The 18,849-nt window shown below is 41.1% G+C and overlaps 1 protein-coding gene across 2 annotated transcripts in view; it reads left to right on the top strand.

Annotated features, from left to right (window-relative positions):
• The first annotated feature begins 3,288 nt into the window (after positions 1 to 3,288).
• Positions 3,289 to 18,849, top strand: part of ZNF608 (zinc finger protein 608) — a 106,063-nt gene continuing 90,502 nt past the window's right edge. Inside the window, exons 1-2 of one of the 2 annotated variants that reach the window (XM_012664333.1) lie at positions 3,289 to 3,566; positions 6,901 to 7,999. In XM_012664333.1, the coding sequence (XP_012519787.1) occupies positions 7,094 to 7,999 (906 nt within the window). In that variant the 5' untranslated portion in view covers positions 3,289 to 3,566; positions 6,901 to 7,093. Of the gene's footprint in view, positions 3,567 to 6,900; positions 8,000 to 18,849 lie in introns of those variants that run through there. The other variant, XM_012664334.1, reaches the window with a different exon arrangement.

Below are 18,849 nucleotides of genomic sequence, written 5' to 3'. Positions count from 1 at the left end.
CTCCCAGGTAGCTGGGACTACAGGCATGCGCCACCATGCCCGGCTAATTTTTTCTATATATTTTTAGTTGTCCGATTAATTTCTCTCTATTTTTAGTAGAGACGGGGGTCTCGCTCTTGCTCAGGCTGGTTTTGAACTCCTGAGCTCAAACAATCCGCTCGCCTCAGCCTCCCAGAGTGCTAGGATTACAGGCGTGAGCCACCGTGCCCGGCCAAGAAATGATTTTTGACCCTTAATTATATACCCTAAATCAGAGGAAAGAGGCACCAAAGAAAGACCACTATGTTTTCCTATAATTGAGGCCCTTGGCCTCCTCAGCATCGAGATCTTCTGCCCTTAAAAAGGATGAAGAGTCTCTCTTGGGGACCCTCTGATTACCTGGTAAGCAACATAGTATATGCATGGGCAGAATTGATCTTGGGGTCCCAGGGTAGGGGTGGTTATTGGAGGCGAGATGATACTCTTTAACTGCCCCTTTGCACCGTCCTCATGCTCCATTCTAAACACTCATTTCCAGGTATCTCCTGCCCTCTACCTCATCTCTGAGTAGCTATGCACTAAGATGTAAAATTACAAAGGGCACATATTATACAATAGCGTATTGGTATTATGAAGTATATTCAAATGGATATTAGTATGGAGACAAATATGTTTCCAGTTAAGAGATTAAGATAAAATTTTCATCTCTATAAATGCAGTTGAACTTCCCAATTTTGTGAAGAGTAGCTCTGATTTTCAAAGCTGGTAGTCAATTATCTTAGTTTCAGTCATCCATTAGCTGGTAGTCCTCTGAAGCCTCTTGATTGGCCCCTTTGTCTAACAAAACAAAACAAACACAGGAAAAGCCAGCATAACAACACCGATTTATTCAAAAGTCTCCTGGAAGACCCTGGGAAAAAAGAGATGGGGGTGGGGTGTAAATTGAGTGTGGAGATGTTGGAATGGAAGGAAATGCTTTAATTTACTGAACTGGTTCAGGTTAAATATGTGGTCAAGTTGGGCATAAGCCTTCATCTTCAGCCAGTGGCAGTTTATCAAAAAGGTTTAAGGTTTGGGTTTAGGTGTTGAAGGTAGGGTTAGGTTAGATTATTAGAGTATTAGGAAGCCTAAACTTTGGTTTTAGTTATACTAAATCGATAATGCACTGTGATTTGCTTTTAGCAAGAGAATGTATTGGAGGAGCTCCTACCCTTCTTCAACCTCACTGGGTTTCATTTTTAAAGTCCTTTGAAGTCCTGTTGTTTTAAGAGCTAACCATTGATTTTTCCAAACTAATATAACATATGGGGTAGTCATGGGCTTCCAAAGGCTGAAATGTAGATGACACCACAGGGAGACAGGAAGTGCCCAAGAGTGATCTGGTCCTTTGAGAAACCACTCTTCTAAAAGAAGAAAAGTTAAAAATCACCATATGGTGCTGTGTTATTTATCAGTGGGCCATACACAAATGTAAAATCTGTACATTCAAAAATATAAAACAAACCAAAAGCTAAAATGGAGGATCAGTGGATATCAGATATTTAACTTGCCCCATTTTATTTGTTCAAGTACAGCTTTGATTTGAATACAAACTGACTTAGGGAAATCTAAGAACTATTATAGATTGCATTCCTCTGGTTTATGTATCCCAATAAAGGGTGGAAACTGCTGTTTATTACTATTTGCAGCATCAAATCTAGTTCATTTACGGTAGTGAAACAACTAATTGGCAATTTTTTTATGGACTAAATATATTGAAAGCTCAAACATGAGTCAATAGCCATTACTTAAAACATGTGACATAAATATTTTTATTGATCCTCAGAGTCATCACTGAATATTTACGTCATAAGCTATCTTCTGCTAGCACTAATTCACTCTATGTGTTCCTTTGACTCAGTTAAGACACATTCTTAAATTGCAATTGTCATGTGGAAATTACAATACCAGTAGTACTGGATCTTTAAAACTTGGGATCATGGTGCTTTCTATTAAATTCACAGCACCCTTTGGCTTTAAAATTTCCATATTATAACCCCTAAAAACAGTGGAAGATAACAATGAAAAATTAAAAATAAAATGTGCTCTAAGGCTTAATATATATAAATACACTAGCTTAAATGTATTAACTTTTATAGCAAAATACTAAACTTGTTATTTCATATTAACCACCCTTATCCTGTGACCTCAGAGTCCCATTAACTTGGTTGCTGGTATTTGTCCTACAAGAAATTCTAAAATATTTCAGTGTTTGTGGATTGCAGCTGTAGCAGTCAAAGGATTTAGGATCTCCCTCGCCCACCAAGATAGGGTTAAAGATTTGGGGGAAGAGGCATTCTGACGATCTGACGGTTTAAAAACAGGGACGGGCATTGTTTAAAGGGTCAATATTTCTAGTATATTTTTCTTCCACAAGTCGATCTTTTAAAAAATTTAGGGTGGCTAGCTGGGGACTTGTTTTAATTTTTTTTGGAGCCATGTATCACCAGGTGGAAAAATTTTTTACTAATTCCAGGGAAGAACCATTCACGTAGTGTTGGTTAAATGGTTGCCCGCGTTCACACTTCATTGCTTGTAGACCAGAACACTGGAAACAAAAGGGTTACTTGTTTCCCTACCACCGCCTTTACCCCCACATCGATTTTTCTTATTTAATCAGCGAGTAAAAAGAGACACAGGGAAAAAAAAAAATGCAGGAAGGGCAAAGTAGTGGGGGAGGGTTGAAAGCCAGAAGCTGCAATACAGAAAATCAGCCTTGGGAGTTGGGCTGCCGAGTCCTTGGAACAAGGAAGGGAAGCCAGCAAAATGCTCGCAGTCATTTCCACACAGCCAGCCTCCCTTTTCTCCTCGCTACGCGCTAGTGGCTCATTTGGCTTCCCTCTGCCACCGAGCGATCACATACATTATTTCCCCCAAGATAACACAATCAAACTTGTATTTACCGACATCCTCTCCTCGCAGCCAGTTTGAGATTTGTTTTAATAAATAAGTGTTTTATGTGAATGATGCACTAATTGAAACGGGAGCACCATTTTTTTTCCCTACTGCGGGAGGTTCCTCAACCCCAATCTGGTTGGAAAATAAAACGCTTTGTCTCCACAACCACCCCCCACCGCACCCCCACCCGCTCTCAGTGTGTGTTTTATACGTGTGTATATCTCAACCCCCTACAGTAGCCAAGAGAAAGCAGCTAGCCAATCAGAGAGCCCAGTTTCATAAAAGCTGCTCTCTGATTGGCCTAATGCGAAAGGGCATTGGGAACAAAGAAAAGTCCCTTTCAGGTATAGAGGCTGAGAGCTCCTTTTGCTCCACTCCCCCTGTGTGTGTGTTGTGTTTCAGTCCTGATTTCAGTGTTGCAGAACAAGCTTGTTGTGTGTGTGCACCAGGGGGATTTTTGTTTTGTTTTGTTTTTAATTTTAATTTTTTGCTTTTATAAAAAATACACAGGACGGTCTGTGACATTTGATGGTCCATCTTCTTTAATAATAAATTTGTTGAAGAGATTATAATTTCCAAAATAAAGCGGCTGCAACCAAACACATTCAATGCAGTTAGAAGGAAAAGGTCAACTCGATCCAATACAGACCGTAAGTACGGTTGCGTGGTGTGTCTCTATATAGCACTTAGCGGGGACTTCATGCAGGGGAATGTGCGAGTTTTATGCATAGAAATGAGGAACTAGTTACAGGGTTTGGCTTTTGCATTTAGAACAACAACCCAAGAAGGGTGAATTTTATTCACTGGAGGGTGAAGCATTTGTAACTTCTTCACACAAATTAAGCTTGACTGGGCACTCGGGTAACTTAGAGCAAATTACCTTTTGGGCTCTAACCCAAAGGAGAATAAAAGTGCCACAATTACATATCCTGGTCTGCAGTGTCAGTTCTCTAGCTCACCTTACCCCCTCCCTCTCCTGTCCTAGCTGGGTAGACCCCCTCCCAAGCCGAGCGAGGAAAATGGGGGCAAGGACAGACCAAGCCGATTTCTGTCTCCTGTCAGATCCCAGTGCCCAATAATTTAATATTAAACAAGGGAATAGTCACCCATTAAATGTAATGATTATAATTACCATTTTCCGTCTCCTTAAAAAAAGCAAGCAGCAAAAATATCATTAAGAGGGAAAAAAAGCCCCACCCAACCAAACAAACCTACAAATAGTAACAATCTTATGTTTATTACAGGACCAGGCTTGGGAGCTAGCAAAATGTTTTTCTTTGTTTAGTACATGAGGGGGGTCCCTAAAATCGAAGTGGCGGGGGGGTGGCTACCCCCTTCCCCAGGCGTCCGTGGCCGTGGCCCCTTGGGAAAGCCGACAAATTGGAGATAACTTGAGGAAAGGTTTATAAGGTGTTTCTTTAAAACATCTGCTTTGCTCTTGTGCTCATTACATTTCACTCCTTCCGAACTTCCGAGATCCTAGATCTCAGAGAAATGTTTCACATTCATAACTTGTAGCTTCGCCCACTGCAGGGTGGGGGAGGCGGCGGGGGGGAATGTGTGCAGGGGGAGGGGAGAGACCTTCAGCTTTTTTTTAAAGACCAGATCAGTATTTTCTTGATACGCTTGTCACCATTTTTGTTCTCACGACAACCAATTGAGCCCTTGATCCTCACGTGATGTGAAAGGCTTGCACTGTAACAAAATCGCTCCTTTTAGATGGTTGGTTGTTACCAGCTCGCCCATCCCCCTCTCCCAGCCCCGACATTTCCAGCAAAGCGACTCTCCACTTCCAATCCATCAACAATTCATTACTGCTTTTAGCTTCCAAACGCCAGCTAATTAAAAATACTAAGCCAAGCTCCGAGGCCATCTGACTAAACACAGGAGGGGGTGGGAGAGAGGAGGAGGAGAGAAAAAATAAATAAAAGGGAGACGCACCGTGAGCTGAGAGTGCAAGAGGGAAAAACTCCCGAAAAAGGTCGCTTTAAAAAAAAAATCTTTTTTTGACTCTAATTATCGAATTACCACATGACTGATTGGCTTCAGCGACAGAGGATATTCCCCTCCCCGCCCCCGGGAACCATACTAGGAACTCAGTTCCTTTTTCTTAAAACAACATAAAACAGGAAAACATCACATCCTTTAGGTTTCGAAGACTGAGCCCATTTTAAACGCCGTTATTTTCCCCACGCCACCGCCCCCCGCCCCGAGCGAACGCGTTGTAACTGGTTTATCAGCTCACTGAATCATCTGCGCCCTCTCCCTCCACACCTTTCTTTTTCTCCTCTTGCCCAGCTTCTCATCCCACCCTTTCTCCTTCCTCCTCCTCCTCCCCCTCTTCTCCCCCCTCCTTTTCTCTTAAGTTAGTTCAAGAAATCAAATCTGTCAGGACGGGCGGAAAAATGCCACTTCCCGACTAACAGGCGGAATCCAGCCCAGATTTTCAGTCCTTTCTTCTTATTCTTTCTTCCCTTTCACTAATTTATCCCGATGTTAGCACATTCTGTCTTGTTACTAGCGGACGCCTGTAGGTTTGCTACATGGGATCATTACTTACTGATCACGGTGACTCTGAAGTCTGGAACTGAAGGCGGAATGAGAAGTTGGGAAAACTTTTTTCTCTAAGCTCTCTCTTTTTTAAAAAAACGATTATTCTCGATGCTTGTTAAGAGGAAAAAAAACCTTTGGTGCTTCTGTTGTGAATGTGAAACATTATCTTCCAGCTGTACTGTGATACATTTTTTTAAGGAGAAAAGGACTCCTGGTCCGTTTGCCAAAAGGGGGGTGGGGAGGTGGAATAATGTTATCGAGTGATTATTCTGGCTGAGATGTGTTATTTGGTTTCTTCCTTCTTGATCATTTGGTGTTTAAGTAAAATGAGGCACAGGCTTGTTTGCCGAGTGGAGTGGGAAAGGCATTTTGATTTGCTGGCCTAATTAAAAAATGATAAAGGATTAAAGGTAAGCAATGTCTGTGTGTGTGTGTGTGTGTGTTTGTGTGTGTATGTATATTTATTTATTTTTTTCTTGACAATCAACTGTTAAAAAGGGGCTGATCCCTTTAAAAACCGTTTTAACTGTTCTTTGTCAAACACACTCATTTGCGGTCATTGAGGCCACCTTGGCGCAGATCACTTAAAGTGTATGTCTTAATCAGTTTCCCGTACAGTCAGTAGCACCATATTTAACAGACTGAGCAGTTCTGTGACCTGGGAATATGCTAGAATTGTTTAGATGTATTTTTTTCTCAAAAGGCAGATATTTAACTTTTTATATAACACCGTCTTTTCTATCAGAAAGACATGTGTATTTATATTTCCCCCCCACATTGTATAAGCTATTGGGGGAAAAGAGGATAGGAGATAGGTATGCATGTGTGTGTGTTGGGGGGGGGGATTATTGGTTGTTTTTTTCTGTTCCTTACTGGGAACAAAAACCAGATTGCCCAGACAATTTGTAAAAAGAAGTACTAAAATTAGAAATAAGGAAAATTTAGCAACATTCTATTCTGAAAACTAGCCTCAGAACTTCCAGGGTCTGGTCCTTTAAACTGGAAGATCTAGGACATGTTTAGGGATGTCTAAAGCCGTGTTCCTTCTTCTTGTCTGAGTGCGCAGGCTGTGTTTCTGGGGGTGAGCTATCACATGTGCTAGTCAAAAATCCTAAACTTTAAAAAAGAAACACAAAAACCTTTCTGGACTTGAATCAGATCCTTAAGATATTTTAATGCTTTTTAAAAAGTGATTATCCTTGTGTTGTTGATAAAGGGATTTTCTTTTAGCTACTGTAAGATGCTTACTGTCATGGGTGTGTTTTTTGGGTTTGGTTATTTTCCTTTAAACCTGAATTGGACTGTGGAGACAATACATGAGCCACTTTACTCTCCATCCTTCCCTGTACCCCTTACTGACTCCCCAGTATTAATGGTTTTTATTCTGGTAACACCCAGACAAGAAATATTCGACTTTTCCCCCCTTCACAGGAAAAGGTGGACCTGGACTGAAGGGTGTAAAATCCCTGGACACATTCGTGGGGCAGGAAAAAGAAGAGGAAGATTAGAAGAGTTTTTTTTTTTTTTTTTTCTTTAAGAGAAAGCCCAGCGGAGCTAAACGAATGTCCCCTCATCTCCAAAGGAAAGTTCATCGGATTTTTATTCTAGAGAGCTCATCTTCAGGATGTCAGTGAACATTTCTACTGCAGGAAAAGGTGTGGATCCAAATACAGTTGATACTTATGACAGTGGCGATGATTGGGAAATCGGGGTTGGAAATTTAATAATTGATTTGGACGCTGATTTGGAGAAAGACAGACAGAAATTTGAGATGAATAATTCCACCAACACCACAAGCAGCAGCAACTCTAAGGATTGTGGCGGTCCGGCATCCAGTGGGGCCGGTGCCACCGCAGCCTTAGCTGACGGCCTAAAATTTGCTTCTGTTCAGCCCTCTGCTCCCCAGGGGAATTCACACAAAGAGACCAGCAAATCAAAAGTGAAAAGGAGTAAAACTTCTAAGGATGCTAATAAATCTCTGCCTTCTGCTGCCTTGTATGGGATTCCCGAGATCAGCAGCACTGGCAAGAGGCAGGAAGTCCAAGGGCGCCCTGGAGAGGCAACTGGCATGAATTCAGCGCTGGGTCAAAGTGTGAGCAGCGGCGGCAGCGGCAACCCAAACGGCAATAGCACCGGCACCGGCACCTCCGCTGCCACCGCAGGGGCAGGCTCCTGTGGGAAAAGCAAAGAGGAGAAGCCAGGTAAAAGCCAGAGCAGCCGCGGCGCCAAGCGGGATAAGGATGCGGGGAAATCCAGGAAGGACAAGCACGACCTGCTTCAGGGCCACCAGAATGGCAGTGGCGGCCAGGCCCCTTCTGGGGGGCACCTCTATGGCTTTGGGGCCAAGAGCAATGGAGGTGGCGCGAGCCCCTTCCACTGCGGGGGCACTGGGAGTGGCAGCGTCGCCACTGCAGGGGAAGTTAGCAAAAGTGCCCCGGATTCAGGGCTCATGGGAAACTCTGTGTTGGTAAAGAAGGAAGAGGAGGAGGAGGAGAGCCACAGGCGAATCAAGAAACTGAAAACTGAGAAGGTAGGATAAAGTCGCCTTCCTAGATGTCCTACTCTCCTCTGTGTGCATTTGTGTGGGAGTGTGGGGGTGTGCCTCGTATGTGCCTTACACTTCTTTGTGCTTTCTGGTTCTTTGTGAGATTTCTGTGATATGCATCCTTTAACACTGACATTTGATATGGGGAGTTTACACGGGTGCAGGTTTGGCTTTTGCTTCTGCTGTTCTTGCTGCTGCTGCTTGTGATGCTAGTGTTTGGGTCCCCAAGTGGGAGGGCCTGAGTGTTCTAAGGACCTTTTGGCTCCTGGCCAGTTAGCAAGTTGCGGGTGTGTGCTTTTCATAGAAAATCTTTCCTTCACCCACCCCCTTGACTCTTGTCCTGTTTTCTCCCCTTAGGAGAATGTCTTCTGTTTTAATTTACTGGTCCCAGTATTGCTGGTAATGTGTCCTTAGGTGCAGGGTTCAAGTTCCTTCCTTGGAGGGCAATCAGAAAAGAATTCTGATTTATACTCCATCCTCATCTTATTTATTTTTTCATTACTTTCTCCAAAATAGTTCTGTCATAGGGTATCCTTGGATGAGTTCTTGTTATTGGTCCTGCCTTAAACCCCAAGCTTGGTGTGTTGGGTCATTGGTTTCATAACTGTGCAGAAAAACTGGATGGTTTTGGTGGCTGTTAGCACTCTACCCTAGTACCCTCACCCAGTTCTTAGCTGGAGATTTGAGAGTGTTATCACATGGATACCTAGCTTAACTGGGGAGCTGGAAGGTTGGTAAGAAGAGTGGAATGGAAGGTTGGTAACGAGTGGAATAGACTTGGTGGGTTGATGTTCTTGAAATGTGAAGACACAGCTCAAGGGGATGTGGACAGTTAAGAGTGAACAGAGTACTAGAATTGTGCGTTACATTTGAACAGTGCGAGTAGTTGATCTAGGCCATTTGGACACTTCCTCTCATCTTTGTCCAAGTCTGTAGTTAGACACTGCCTTGGAAAAACTGCCTGCAGTGTTGTGCTGCTTAGTCACTGGGCCAGTGTCTTACTGGTCTGGTAATTGCTGTGCATTGAGTAAAGTCTGGGTAATTGAGAAGAGGCTCTGTCCACTAGGCAGATTGTAAGCAAGTTGGGGGTATGTGTGATATTTCTATAAAATTAATCTTTGGATTAATTCTACAGGTTGTTCCTTGCAGAAGCAACATTTCTATCGTGTGGTTTGTGGTATGGTTGTTTGGAAACATGCTTATTAAATAATTTGATCTTTTGCTATTTCTGACTTGATCAGAATTATGTAAGTGGTGGTAATATGGCTTTGGGTAATTATCTCTGTGTAAAAATTGTTCACTACTCTCTGTTTAAACCTTTGCATTTTTGTTTTTGTGTGTTCAAGATTTAAGTTGGAGTACAGGAATAAAGTTTTGATTTTAGAAGTTGATGGAGGTACATTAGGGCGTAGATAATGCCAAACTCACAAAAAGACTCCGTACACGTTTTATTCATATCCCGTTGATCAGATAGCATTTTACACTGATGAATTTAAAAGACTTTAAAATTTTCAGGTTTCGATTCTTGCGTTTAAAATGTGAAGTTTCACGTAATTTCTGTTAAAAGGCATTCTAAAATCTTCTTATTACCTAGTACAGTAGGGCATTTACTTTTGTTGCCAATAGTCTTCAAATTGCAGTTCTAATCTGCTTTAACTATCTAGATGAATTGCCCTAATCCAGAGCTCACAATGGCTGTGGTTAAGGAGTCAGAGCCATTTGATTGGATTCACTGGCTGCTTGGAATGTGGGAGGTACTGCCCTTTTGCATTCCCCTTAGCCTTTTAATCTTCCAGCCAAATGTTCACATTCAACAATTTTGTTTAGCTGGCAATCGGAACATTACAGTATCTCAAAGGCTGCTGTCATGGCAACTGAGATTAGAGCGTGGAGTCATCTCTGGGTTTTTGTGTTCTTTTCACTTTCCAGTCACAGAGGAAACTAACTGGGTGAAGAATGGAAGACTTAAATTATTCACATACATGCAACTCATCTTCAGCCAGAGCAGTATAAATGTGATGATATGAGTTACATAAATGAAGAGCAGACAGGTCATGGGGGGGTCTGGGGTGGGGGAGGGGATTCACTCCTGGCCCTGTGCGGGAGGAAGCTGCACCGACAACTTTAGCCTTTGGAGTTGGCACGGGCCCCTCAGGGGCTTGGATCCAGGGGCTTGGGTCCTGCAGTGTTGGCCATTCTCTATCTAGCTGGGGTGCTGGAGCTCAAACACTGTACCTCTCCCCCACCCCAGAACTATTCTTGAGAATGGTTTCATCCCTGGCACTCAGAGATGGCACTCCCTTGCTTGAATGCCACCCAGGAAAGTAACTCTAATTCCACTAACTAGTGGTTGTGTCAAATTAGGCATTAATTCAGAAAATAGTTCCTAATGATACGAGGCTATCTACTTACCTATACGAAAGATTTAGAAGGACAGGCTTCATCTGACAAAATATTTCAACACTGAGGCCTCTTTGAGAAAGGTTTTTTTTTTTTGACATTTTATGCCATGTTTTAATTTCAGCCTTGCTTGGTGTTCTGGGTTTGTGAAGAGTCCACATGTCAACACCGAAGGGGAGTTGTATGCATGTGTGCGAATTTGGTTTTTTTCTGGTTGGAAGGTTCACAGGAGATTCATAAGACTTGCTGTCACCGGTTAATTTTCACAGCGTGCTTAAATGTCTATTTTTGGTCTGTTTATTCTGTTTCTTCACTACATAAAGTCATGTAAAACATGATAAATTGGACCTTATGAAACCTAATTAAATCAATGAGTGTTCTACTCCTTTATGTGCAAACCACAAGTATGTTGTAAAAGTCGCCACTCCCTTAATACGTGAACAAAATCAAAACATGCCATAATTCTAAGATGTTTGAGCTATATTTCTATAGCCCATTTTGTGGTTAAGCCACCAGTGACATGTCTGAATAAGTACATTTGATGGGTTGGCTTTTGGTTGTTAAAACCTGCCTCTCTCCACCTTCCCCTCCTTTCTTTTGAAGCATAATAGCCTTGTATTGAAGCTCTTTATGTATCTTCCTTAGCTGTCTTTCAGTTTTGACTTATCAGACAAGGAGGCATTTGGCTGGGCTAAATAAATAATTATATAGAGTTTATGAGTTTATCTGATCTCCGGAAAATTTGAAAATATGTAGGTTCTTAAAATTCTTAAAAGCAGCTGATATGAAAGGCACGGGAGGGCATTTAGTTGTGTCATACAGTTGTGTCTCAATACATATTCAGGGAAGAGAACTGTTTCTGTAATATATTGCTTTCATTAAGATGGTCCTTGTCATAAAGGCACTGTCTAGAAATGGACTTGTCTATAAAGGATATCATTCATTGTATTTTATTCTCTTGTAGAAGCCGTTTTACACTTAACTAGGGAATTTTGGCACATTTTCTAAGTGAGTGTGAGCAGTTTAAGAACATATTTTGATTAATGAGTTGTGGACGATATGCTTTTTTTTTTTTAATATACTGCCCTGTATGAATTCTGCTGAGAGAGTGCAGTTTATCTACTGTGAAATAAAGGGCAGAAAGGTCACTTACTATAATTAAAGAACAAAGTCCATTGTTGTCGGACAGCAAACTGTTTTGAAAGCTACATAGGGGATTTAGCTGTTAAAAACGTTGGTAACTAAGGGTGGCTTCCACTCAGCATTGACCAGCTCCTTACTTTTCTATAGGCTTCCTCAGAGGGTGACAGGGCTTTTTGAGGTGAGTGCAGAGGGGCTGCCCTTTCCCCAAGGAAGTTTTCTGTGAGAACCCATGGAACTTGGAGTATTTGAGTGATCAGGATCATCACTAAATTCTGAGTTTAGTGTTTGAAATCTGTTAGGTTTGCTGGAGAGATTAAAAATATGCATGGCTGATCAAGATTGTGCTAAAGGCAGTAAATAACGTTTTGCAACTTTTAACAACTTTGCAAATAGTCTGTAAAAAAAAAAAAGAGTGGGAGGAGGGATTGATGGTCCAAATGTCATGAGGTTAAGAACGCTCTTCAAGTGAAATTACTTGGCTGCAAGATGTTTTTAATTAGAGCGTTATAAAGACTTATTTTTCCTAAGCAGCATTTTATAGTTCGTAAATGAAATGTATGCCGAAAGTGCTAAGCAGAAGTCTCCCTAACCACAGAGGTGTTCAACAACCAGATTCAAACAACATGGAAAGTACCATCTGTTCTTCGTTTTCAGCATAAAAAATAGGGATTGAATGGCTGAGATTTGCTCCAATTTTGATGGTGTCTGTGTGTGTGTGTGTGTGTGTGTTTAACTTAAAAAAGTTCACCTGGTACTTCATAGAAACTTGAAATTGCAGTAATATGAGCAATGCTGTGAAAACACATGTTCCTACATTTATTTTAACCAGTTCCACTTTTATTTAAAAGATTTCCAGAAGCCCAGCTATTGAACATTTTATAATGGTTATTCAGTTCCTGCAGGCAATCACAATGAGGGGTCACTTCTTCAAAGATCTGACTATTTAGTCAGTACCTGAATTATTCTGTCAATTTTCCCCCTGGAGGCAAGGGGGAAAAGGCTCTCAGGCTAAGGCTGGTCAGCGTTTATCAGTTAATCTAATTGTGTGTGATATTGCCGTGGACTGGTGTTTACCATACATAGACCTTGCTCTTGTTCAGAGCTGTAATCTAAGATTGTTGATAACCAGGAAAATATCCTTTTAAGGGTAACTTTTGAGTCCTTGACTTTTAGACACTAAGATTCTTGGTTCTGGGTTTAGTTAGAGCCCTGGGTAAAAACATTATCCGGCCTTTGTTTGAGGTCTTTTATTGAAGCTAATGACTGGGCTTGTGCCTCCCTGAGATAAATGACATTATCTCTGAGTGGGCTGACAGGAAACAGACATGTTAATGGTGAAGCTGCGGGGAGGATCTGCTCGGGTTCTGACAAAAGAGTCGAGAAAGGGACCCCCGGTTGTGGTCATTAACACGTAATGCATTCTTGCTCTTCCTAAGAGGCCCTTGATAATTGGAAAGCTATTTTAGCCACAAGCACTTAAATCATAAATCTACTACTCCTAGTTCTTTTGCATTCTTAAAAGTAGCAAAGTAATGTGTTTTTTGTTAACAAGTGTGCAATCTGGTTTTTTAACATGGTGGCAGTTCTAGGCTTCCGGGGTAATGACGTTTGGGAGAGCTGCACGGTCAACTGTATTTATCAGTTGGGAACGTTCTTTGTCTTTCAACTTTGCTCTGCTTTAATAAAGTGAAAAAGTGGGTACAGAGGTGAAAAGAAGCCATTTTATACTTGAAGACGTCTCATGGGAGGGGGATAAAAATCTTTTTTATCAGTTGGGAAAAAGATTTTGCTCAGTGATTTGAGTGTGATGAAACCTGCTTTTTGAAGTGTATGTTTAAAAAAGTCATGGGTATAATTGAGTTTCAGCGCAGTTTAAACTCTGCTTCTTGAACGAAGATAATTGCTATGTTGAACACACTCTAGAGGTGTAGAAGAGGTGGAAGGATCATGTTATTCTCTTCTTTAATATTAAGCACTGGAAGTTTTTCATAGTAATTACTGCAGCACAACATAGTTTTGATTGCCAGCACTCTGAACTTGCCAGCAATCTGAACATCAAGGGTTTTGCTTGAATACTAAACAGTTTATTCCTATTTGTGTAGCCGCCTTGTATAATGTGGAAGACAGAACTAAGGAAATCCTGGGCTATCCTCGTTAGCAACATCTTAGTGGAAATAACCCCTCTTTACTAGGATTGCTGTCAATAAAGGGTATTTATACCCTCTTAATGTAGTCATTTAAGATTATAAGGAAAGATAACAGGTGAATCCCCTGCCTCAGTAATGACTTAGGTCGTCATTATAGAGTAACATATGTATCATATTGATGCCTTGCAACTGGTGTTTCATAGGTGTGTGTATATAAATATTGTAATTGCTAATATAGGTGTTGGATTGGGAGTAGTTAGTATGGGCTTTATTCTTTAAAAAAAGGTCACTATTGATTTTACATTCCACTCTGCTGCAGAGTATTTGGGCCCCTCCCTGCCTGTCCACTTCTCCCTCCTAGTTGAAGTTTCACTAGTGACTACTTGCTCTCTGTTGCAAGTTCTTTTTAATTTAACCTAAAGGTTTTGGCAGCTGGAACATAGCCCTTGCAACTGAATGAAAGGTTGTTAAACTCTTCATAGTTGATTGACCAGCAGTTGGGCTGTTTTGTAATGTTATTTTGAGAGCTGGGAGGATATTCAAGAGGGTGAGCCTAGCACTTTGCTCCTAAAGCTGAATTTTGCATATTTGCTAAATTTTGCTTAGAAATACCTTTGGGAATGTAGAAGAGATTATGAGTTTTGCCTGAAGAACTGAAATGATCACAAAGCAAATACTTAAATTTGATAGGTCAGTAGGCCTTGAACCACAGAGATCTGGTATTCAGAAAGTTTTCTCCCCCAGTGAAGCTAAATAAAAACTTAAAAGTATATATTATAGTTGTAATAGAGAACTCGAAAGGAAGGGTGTTTCGGTTAGAACAAATGGGTTTGAAACGGTGAACAAACAACTACTGCTGGTTTTTCAAAGCCACTTTCTCTTCTTTCTTATCCCCACCCCCCAACCTAGTTTGATTATTATTCACTGTGACTATTCTGGCTCAAACACCGAGCTTTCTGCCTCCTGGGAATGCTCATTGTTGGCTAGCACCTTAAGAAAAATGTGCCTACAGGGACATTTAGGCATATTCCAATAATGCCATATGAATGCAGCTTTCACAGTTTAAAAAAGCAAATAAAAATATATTGATTATATTTTGTGTTGTACATAATGATTTTAGAAAGCAGATATTTAGGTTGTGGAATTGGCTTATTATGTTAACCAGAGAGCAGATGGCATGGTGCCACAGACATATAATTTTACTTAAAGGGACTTTTAAGGTTTTGATGTGTTTTCTTTTCCTCTTATTTCCCTGATGGCTTCTTTTTATTGAAGGGTAACTTAAGGAGACCTGGTAGCAATTTTACTGCCTTCCCCTGACAGTTTGAAATAATAGCTTGGTCTTTGGTTGCACTGATCTTCTACCAGTCAACGTGATTCTGGTTTTTGTCATGTGGCAGAGAATTAAAAAAAAAAAAAAAGTGTTTGTAGTATGTTTTAAGAAATGGACTCTTTTATATGCCTCAATTAGCAACAGACGACAAAGTTCCAATTGGTCACACTTTCATAAACTCCTGGAAGTCACTGTTTGTCCTTTTGATTAAAGAAAACTCCTGGTTTAGTTTCTTAGGAAAGCACATCTGGCCCTCTGGCTGCTTTCAGTATACCTTTTTGTCCTTCGAATTAGTCACTGAAGGTTCAAAGGTTGTGTTTAAGTTGTTCCTAGTTGGGATAGCAAGTTTTCCCCATGCTGGACGGCTGTCCTTTTTTTGATTACTACATTCACCACGTGTTTGAATTCAGTTGGCATAAAAGTACCATTTGTTTCTGTGCCTAGATTTTACAGTTTTACCCATTCTTCACCTAAATCATCAGGATGAGTTGGAAGGCATCTTCTTTTTTTTTTTTTTTTTTTTTTTTGCGAAGTGTGCATAACCAGACCAGATTACTTCTGGATTTCCTGTCACCTCCTTGGCTGATTTTTATGGATGGCTCATGTTAAAAACAACAAAAATGTTTGAATTGGAAGGGTTGAAGCCTCGGGTTTTCATTCTTCACGGAGAACTGTTTATTTGTGTGTGGTTCACCACAGTACATGGATAATGCTATCAAATCTGTGCTTTATTATAGGCTTATGACTAGAGCACAGCAGCACTTTAGTTCTGTGTTCCTGTGCTTTAGTTCTTTGCCAATTCCTTTGTGATGGAAATGAAATTAGAACCGAATCTTTGCAGCAAAGGGGAAAATAGACACAACAAATAGAAACTCCCTTGAGCCAGTTCAGAAGTAAGCAGTGGTGATTAAAAAAAAGAAAAATAAGTGAAATACAGAGAAAAATACTTCAATTTCACTTTTCTGTGAAGACCTGTGGAAGATGAGATGAGCACTTTGACAAATGGAGGCTGCTTCGACAAGGAGACTTTATCTCTTTGTATTGTCTGACATCCTAGTAATTGATTGAAAAGCGATTCACATCCCCAAATCTTTGAAATGCTCTGAAGGTGGAATTTGAGTTAAGTAATACTGTTTGCCTCTGCAACATGACTTTAAAACAGAGCAATTGAGTTTTTCCGCATCCAGCTCCATTTGGCCAATTGTCTCCATTTACATTCCTTGCCCAAATCCTTCACCAGCCTTTCCCATGATGCCGCAGCAGATGCCAGACACTGAAGTAGAAAGCGAGCAGCTGTTTGCATTACTCCATTGCTGTGTTATCCTCCACAATCTGCTTTCCTGCTCTCTCCCCTCCCCCCACTTTTAGAATAAAGACGCTTTCTCTCCCTTTGACTCTTGCATCCTCCAGTTTATCAGTCTGCAGGTTTTATATCTTATCAGTAGCACGGGTTTCTTCAGGAGGTCCGTTTATTGTTTTCTCGACGGGAGCAGATGGAGAGCCCAGGGCTCCTGGGGGTGTGGCTGCTGGCGCCTCGGGCCCGGGCTGCGCGCTCCCGACTGGGCGGCGGGGGCGTGCAAGCGGGGACGCGCCCTGCTTCCCGCCGGGGACCCGTTTATGGCCCTGAGCGCTGTAAATCTGTCAGCTCTTCTCGACGCCTTCACCTCTTTCTTCATTTGCTCCAGCTTCTAGTTTGACAACGTTCCCCCGAGGCGGAATTCTAATCTGCTTCCAATTAGTTGCAAAATGTGACTGAAATTTCCACATTATGACTGCTGTTTTACTTGCACGCACACATCTAGAAACAAATTAATGCTCTTGAATATTTATTTTTTGAGCCCTTGGATTTACTTTAAGAGGAAGAGTTTCCAACTGTTTGGAATGACTTCCAGGATTTGCATTTTTTTCCGAAAGCCTCACATATACTGGATATATTAAAACAAAACAAAACCAAAACAATTATGGTTGGGGTTCCTCCCCCATCCCTTAAATAAGCCTTTTCCATTTTTTCAACGTTTCCCAAAATGTACTGCATGTGTTTAAGTTATGCAAATAAATTTTGTAGTGTTTCTAAAATAAACAAAGCAGGATGTTTGGCTGAGGAGGGGTTCCTGTGCAGCGTTTTAATAGAAGGTAAACACACACAAATTTCCATCTAAATATATTTTAAAGTATATTTGGTGAGAATACGAAGACTTTTGTTCTTCGCCTTTAAATTCTTTAATATTCGAAAGCTATAAACCCAAATAAATTAATTGGGGGATTAATTGGCTTGACACAAATGTAAGCACAGCATTAAAGATGTCACTATGGGCGTTAACGTGTACCTTGCAAGTTTGTGTCTGGGTCTTTGGAGCACACGCTCCGAGCTGTCGGAGCTCTTGTGCTGGAGTCGGCATAGTCCATGGGTTCTCGTGACTTTAGTCTCCCCCGCGCCCCTCACTAATGCACTGTTAGGAGAATGGGTTTGGGGTGGTTCTGTTTTGACCCTGATCATTACCTCAACTCTATTTCATCCTTTTCAGTAATTTTTTTTACAAAGATGTTGAGCCACCTGATTATATGTAAATATTAAAGTTGTTTAAATCTTGCCGAGAAGGTCAAGTTAAGATAACCATTTTATTGTTTGCCTTAAAGACTTTCTCAAGTACTGGAGACTTTCAGTACGGAGGCAGTGGATCTCTGGGTTAGTATTTGTGGAAAGCTGCTGCTGTTAACGTAAACAGTGAAATTTACTGGTGTATTTTACAGTAGAGTTCAGTACTCTAGCATCTTGGCAGATTGGTATCAACAGTAATAATGGGCTTTAAAGAGGTGTGAAGGATTTTATTGATGGTAAAGTGGTTATGTTGATCACATCACTCTGTATTAGTTTCTAAGTAACACTTTCACATGTAAATGGTGTATCAGTTTTTTAACATCATTGTCATATATAATCATAAAAACTGTATATTGAGTGACTTATAATGTCCTTTTTATGTGCTATTTTTAGTCTCTCTGTAATCAGAAGGTGGAGCATTTAAACAATTTTTTTTTTTTTGAGACAGAATGAGACTCTTGTTTCTCAGGCTGGGGTGCAGTGGCTTGATCATAGATCACTGCAACCTACAATTCCAGGTCTCAAGTGATCCTCCTAAGTAGCTGGGAATACAGGCATGCGCCACCACCCCCGGCTAATTTTTAAAAAAATTTTTTGTAGAGATGGTGCCTCACCGTGTTACCCAGAAAGTGATCCTCTCACCTTGGCCTCCCAGAGTGCTGTCATTACAGGCGTGTGAGCCACCGCAGCCAGCCAAAACTTTATTTATTTATTATATAGAGAGAGTATAAATTATTTAAATGATTTTATGAAAAAACTTATTTTTATCTATGCCTCAATTCCACAGAAGTGGGAATGCTCTTTGTATTGCTTTCTTCTTACTCAGTGCCTGGTAGGAAAAAAATAGCCAGGTTGAAATCCTCAAAAATTTAAAATGTGGGGCCTTCAGATTGTAGAGACCTCCTGGGTTTAAAAGAAAAAATAGTGGCCCCATAGCGAAATGCCCACAATAGGCATGATTGTGGTAGCCCCTCAAGTCCTGGAGTTCACTAATTACCCTTTAATGAGGTCAGTCTGCCTGGGCTTTTTCCCTACCTTGGGAGGAAAAGCACACTAGACAGTTGGAGTTCAAGTGGATCTTGCTGTATTTGCAATTTAGCATAACTGCTTTGAAGGCCCCCAGGGCGCTTAATTGGGGCCGAGCATTTTTGTTTAGGGGGGAGACTACACACAGCTCCTCATTGTGCTTGTAGAAGCCAGTGTGCATCTTGGA

The sequence above is a fragment of the Propithecus coquereli genome, unplaced genomic scaffold (assembly GCF_000956105.1).
Source record: "Propithecus coquereli isolate 6110/MARCELLA unplaced genomic scaffold, Pcoq_1.0 Scaffold88, whole genome shotgun sequence".
Classification (NCBI taxonomy): Eukaryota; Metazoa; Chordata; class Mammalia; order Primates; family Indriidae; genus Propithecus; species Propithecus coquereli.
This window is presented reverse-complemented; position numbering and strand designations above follow the sequence as displayed.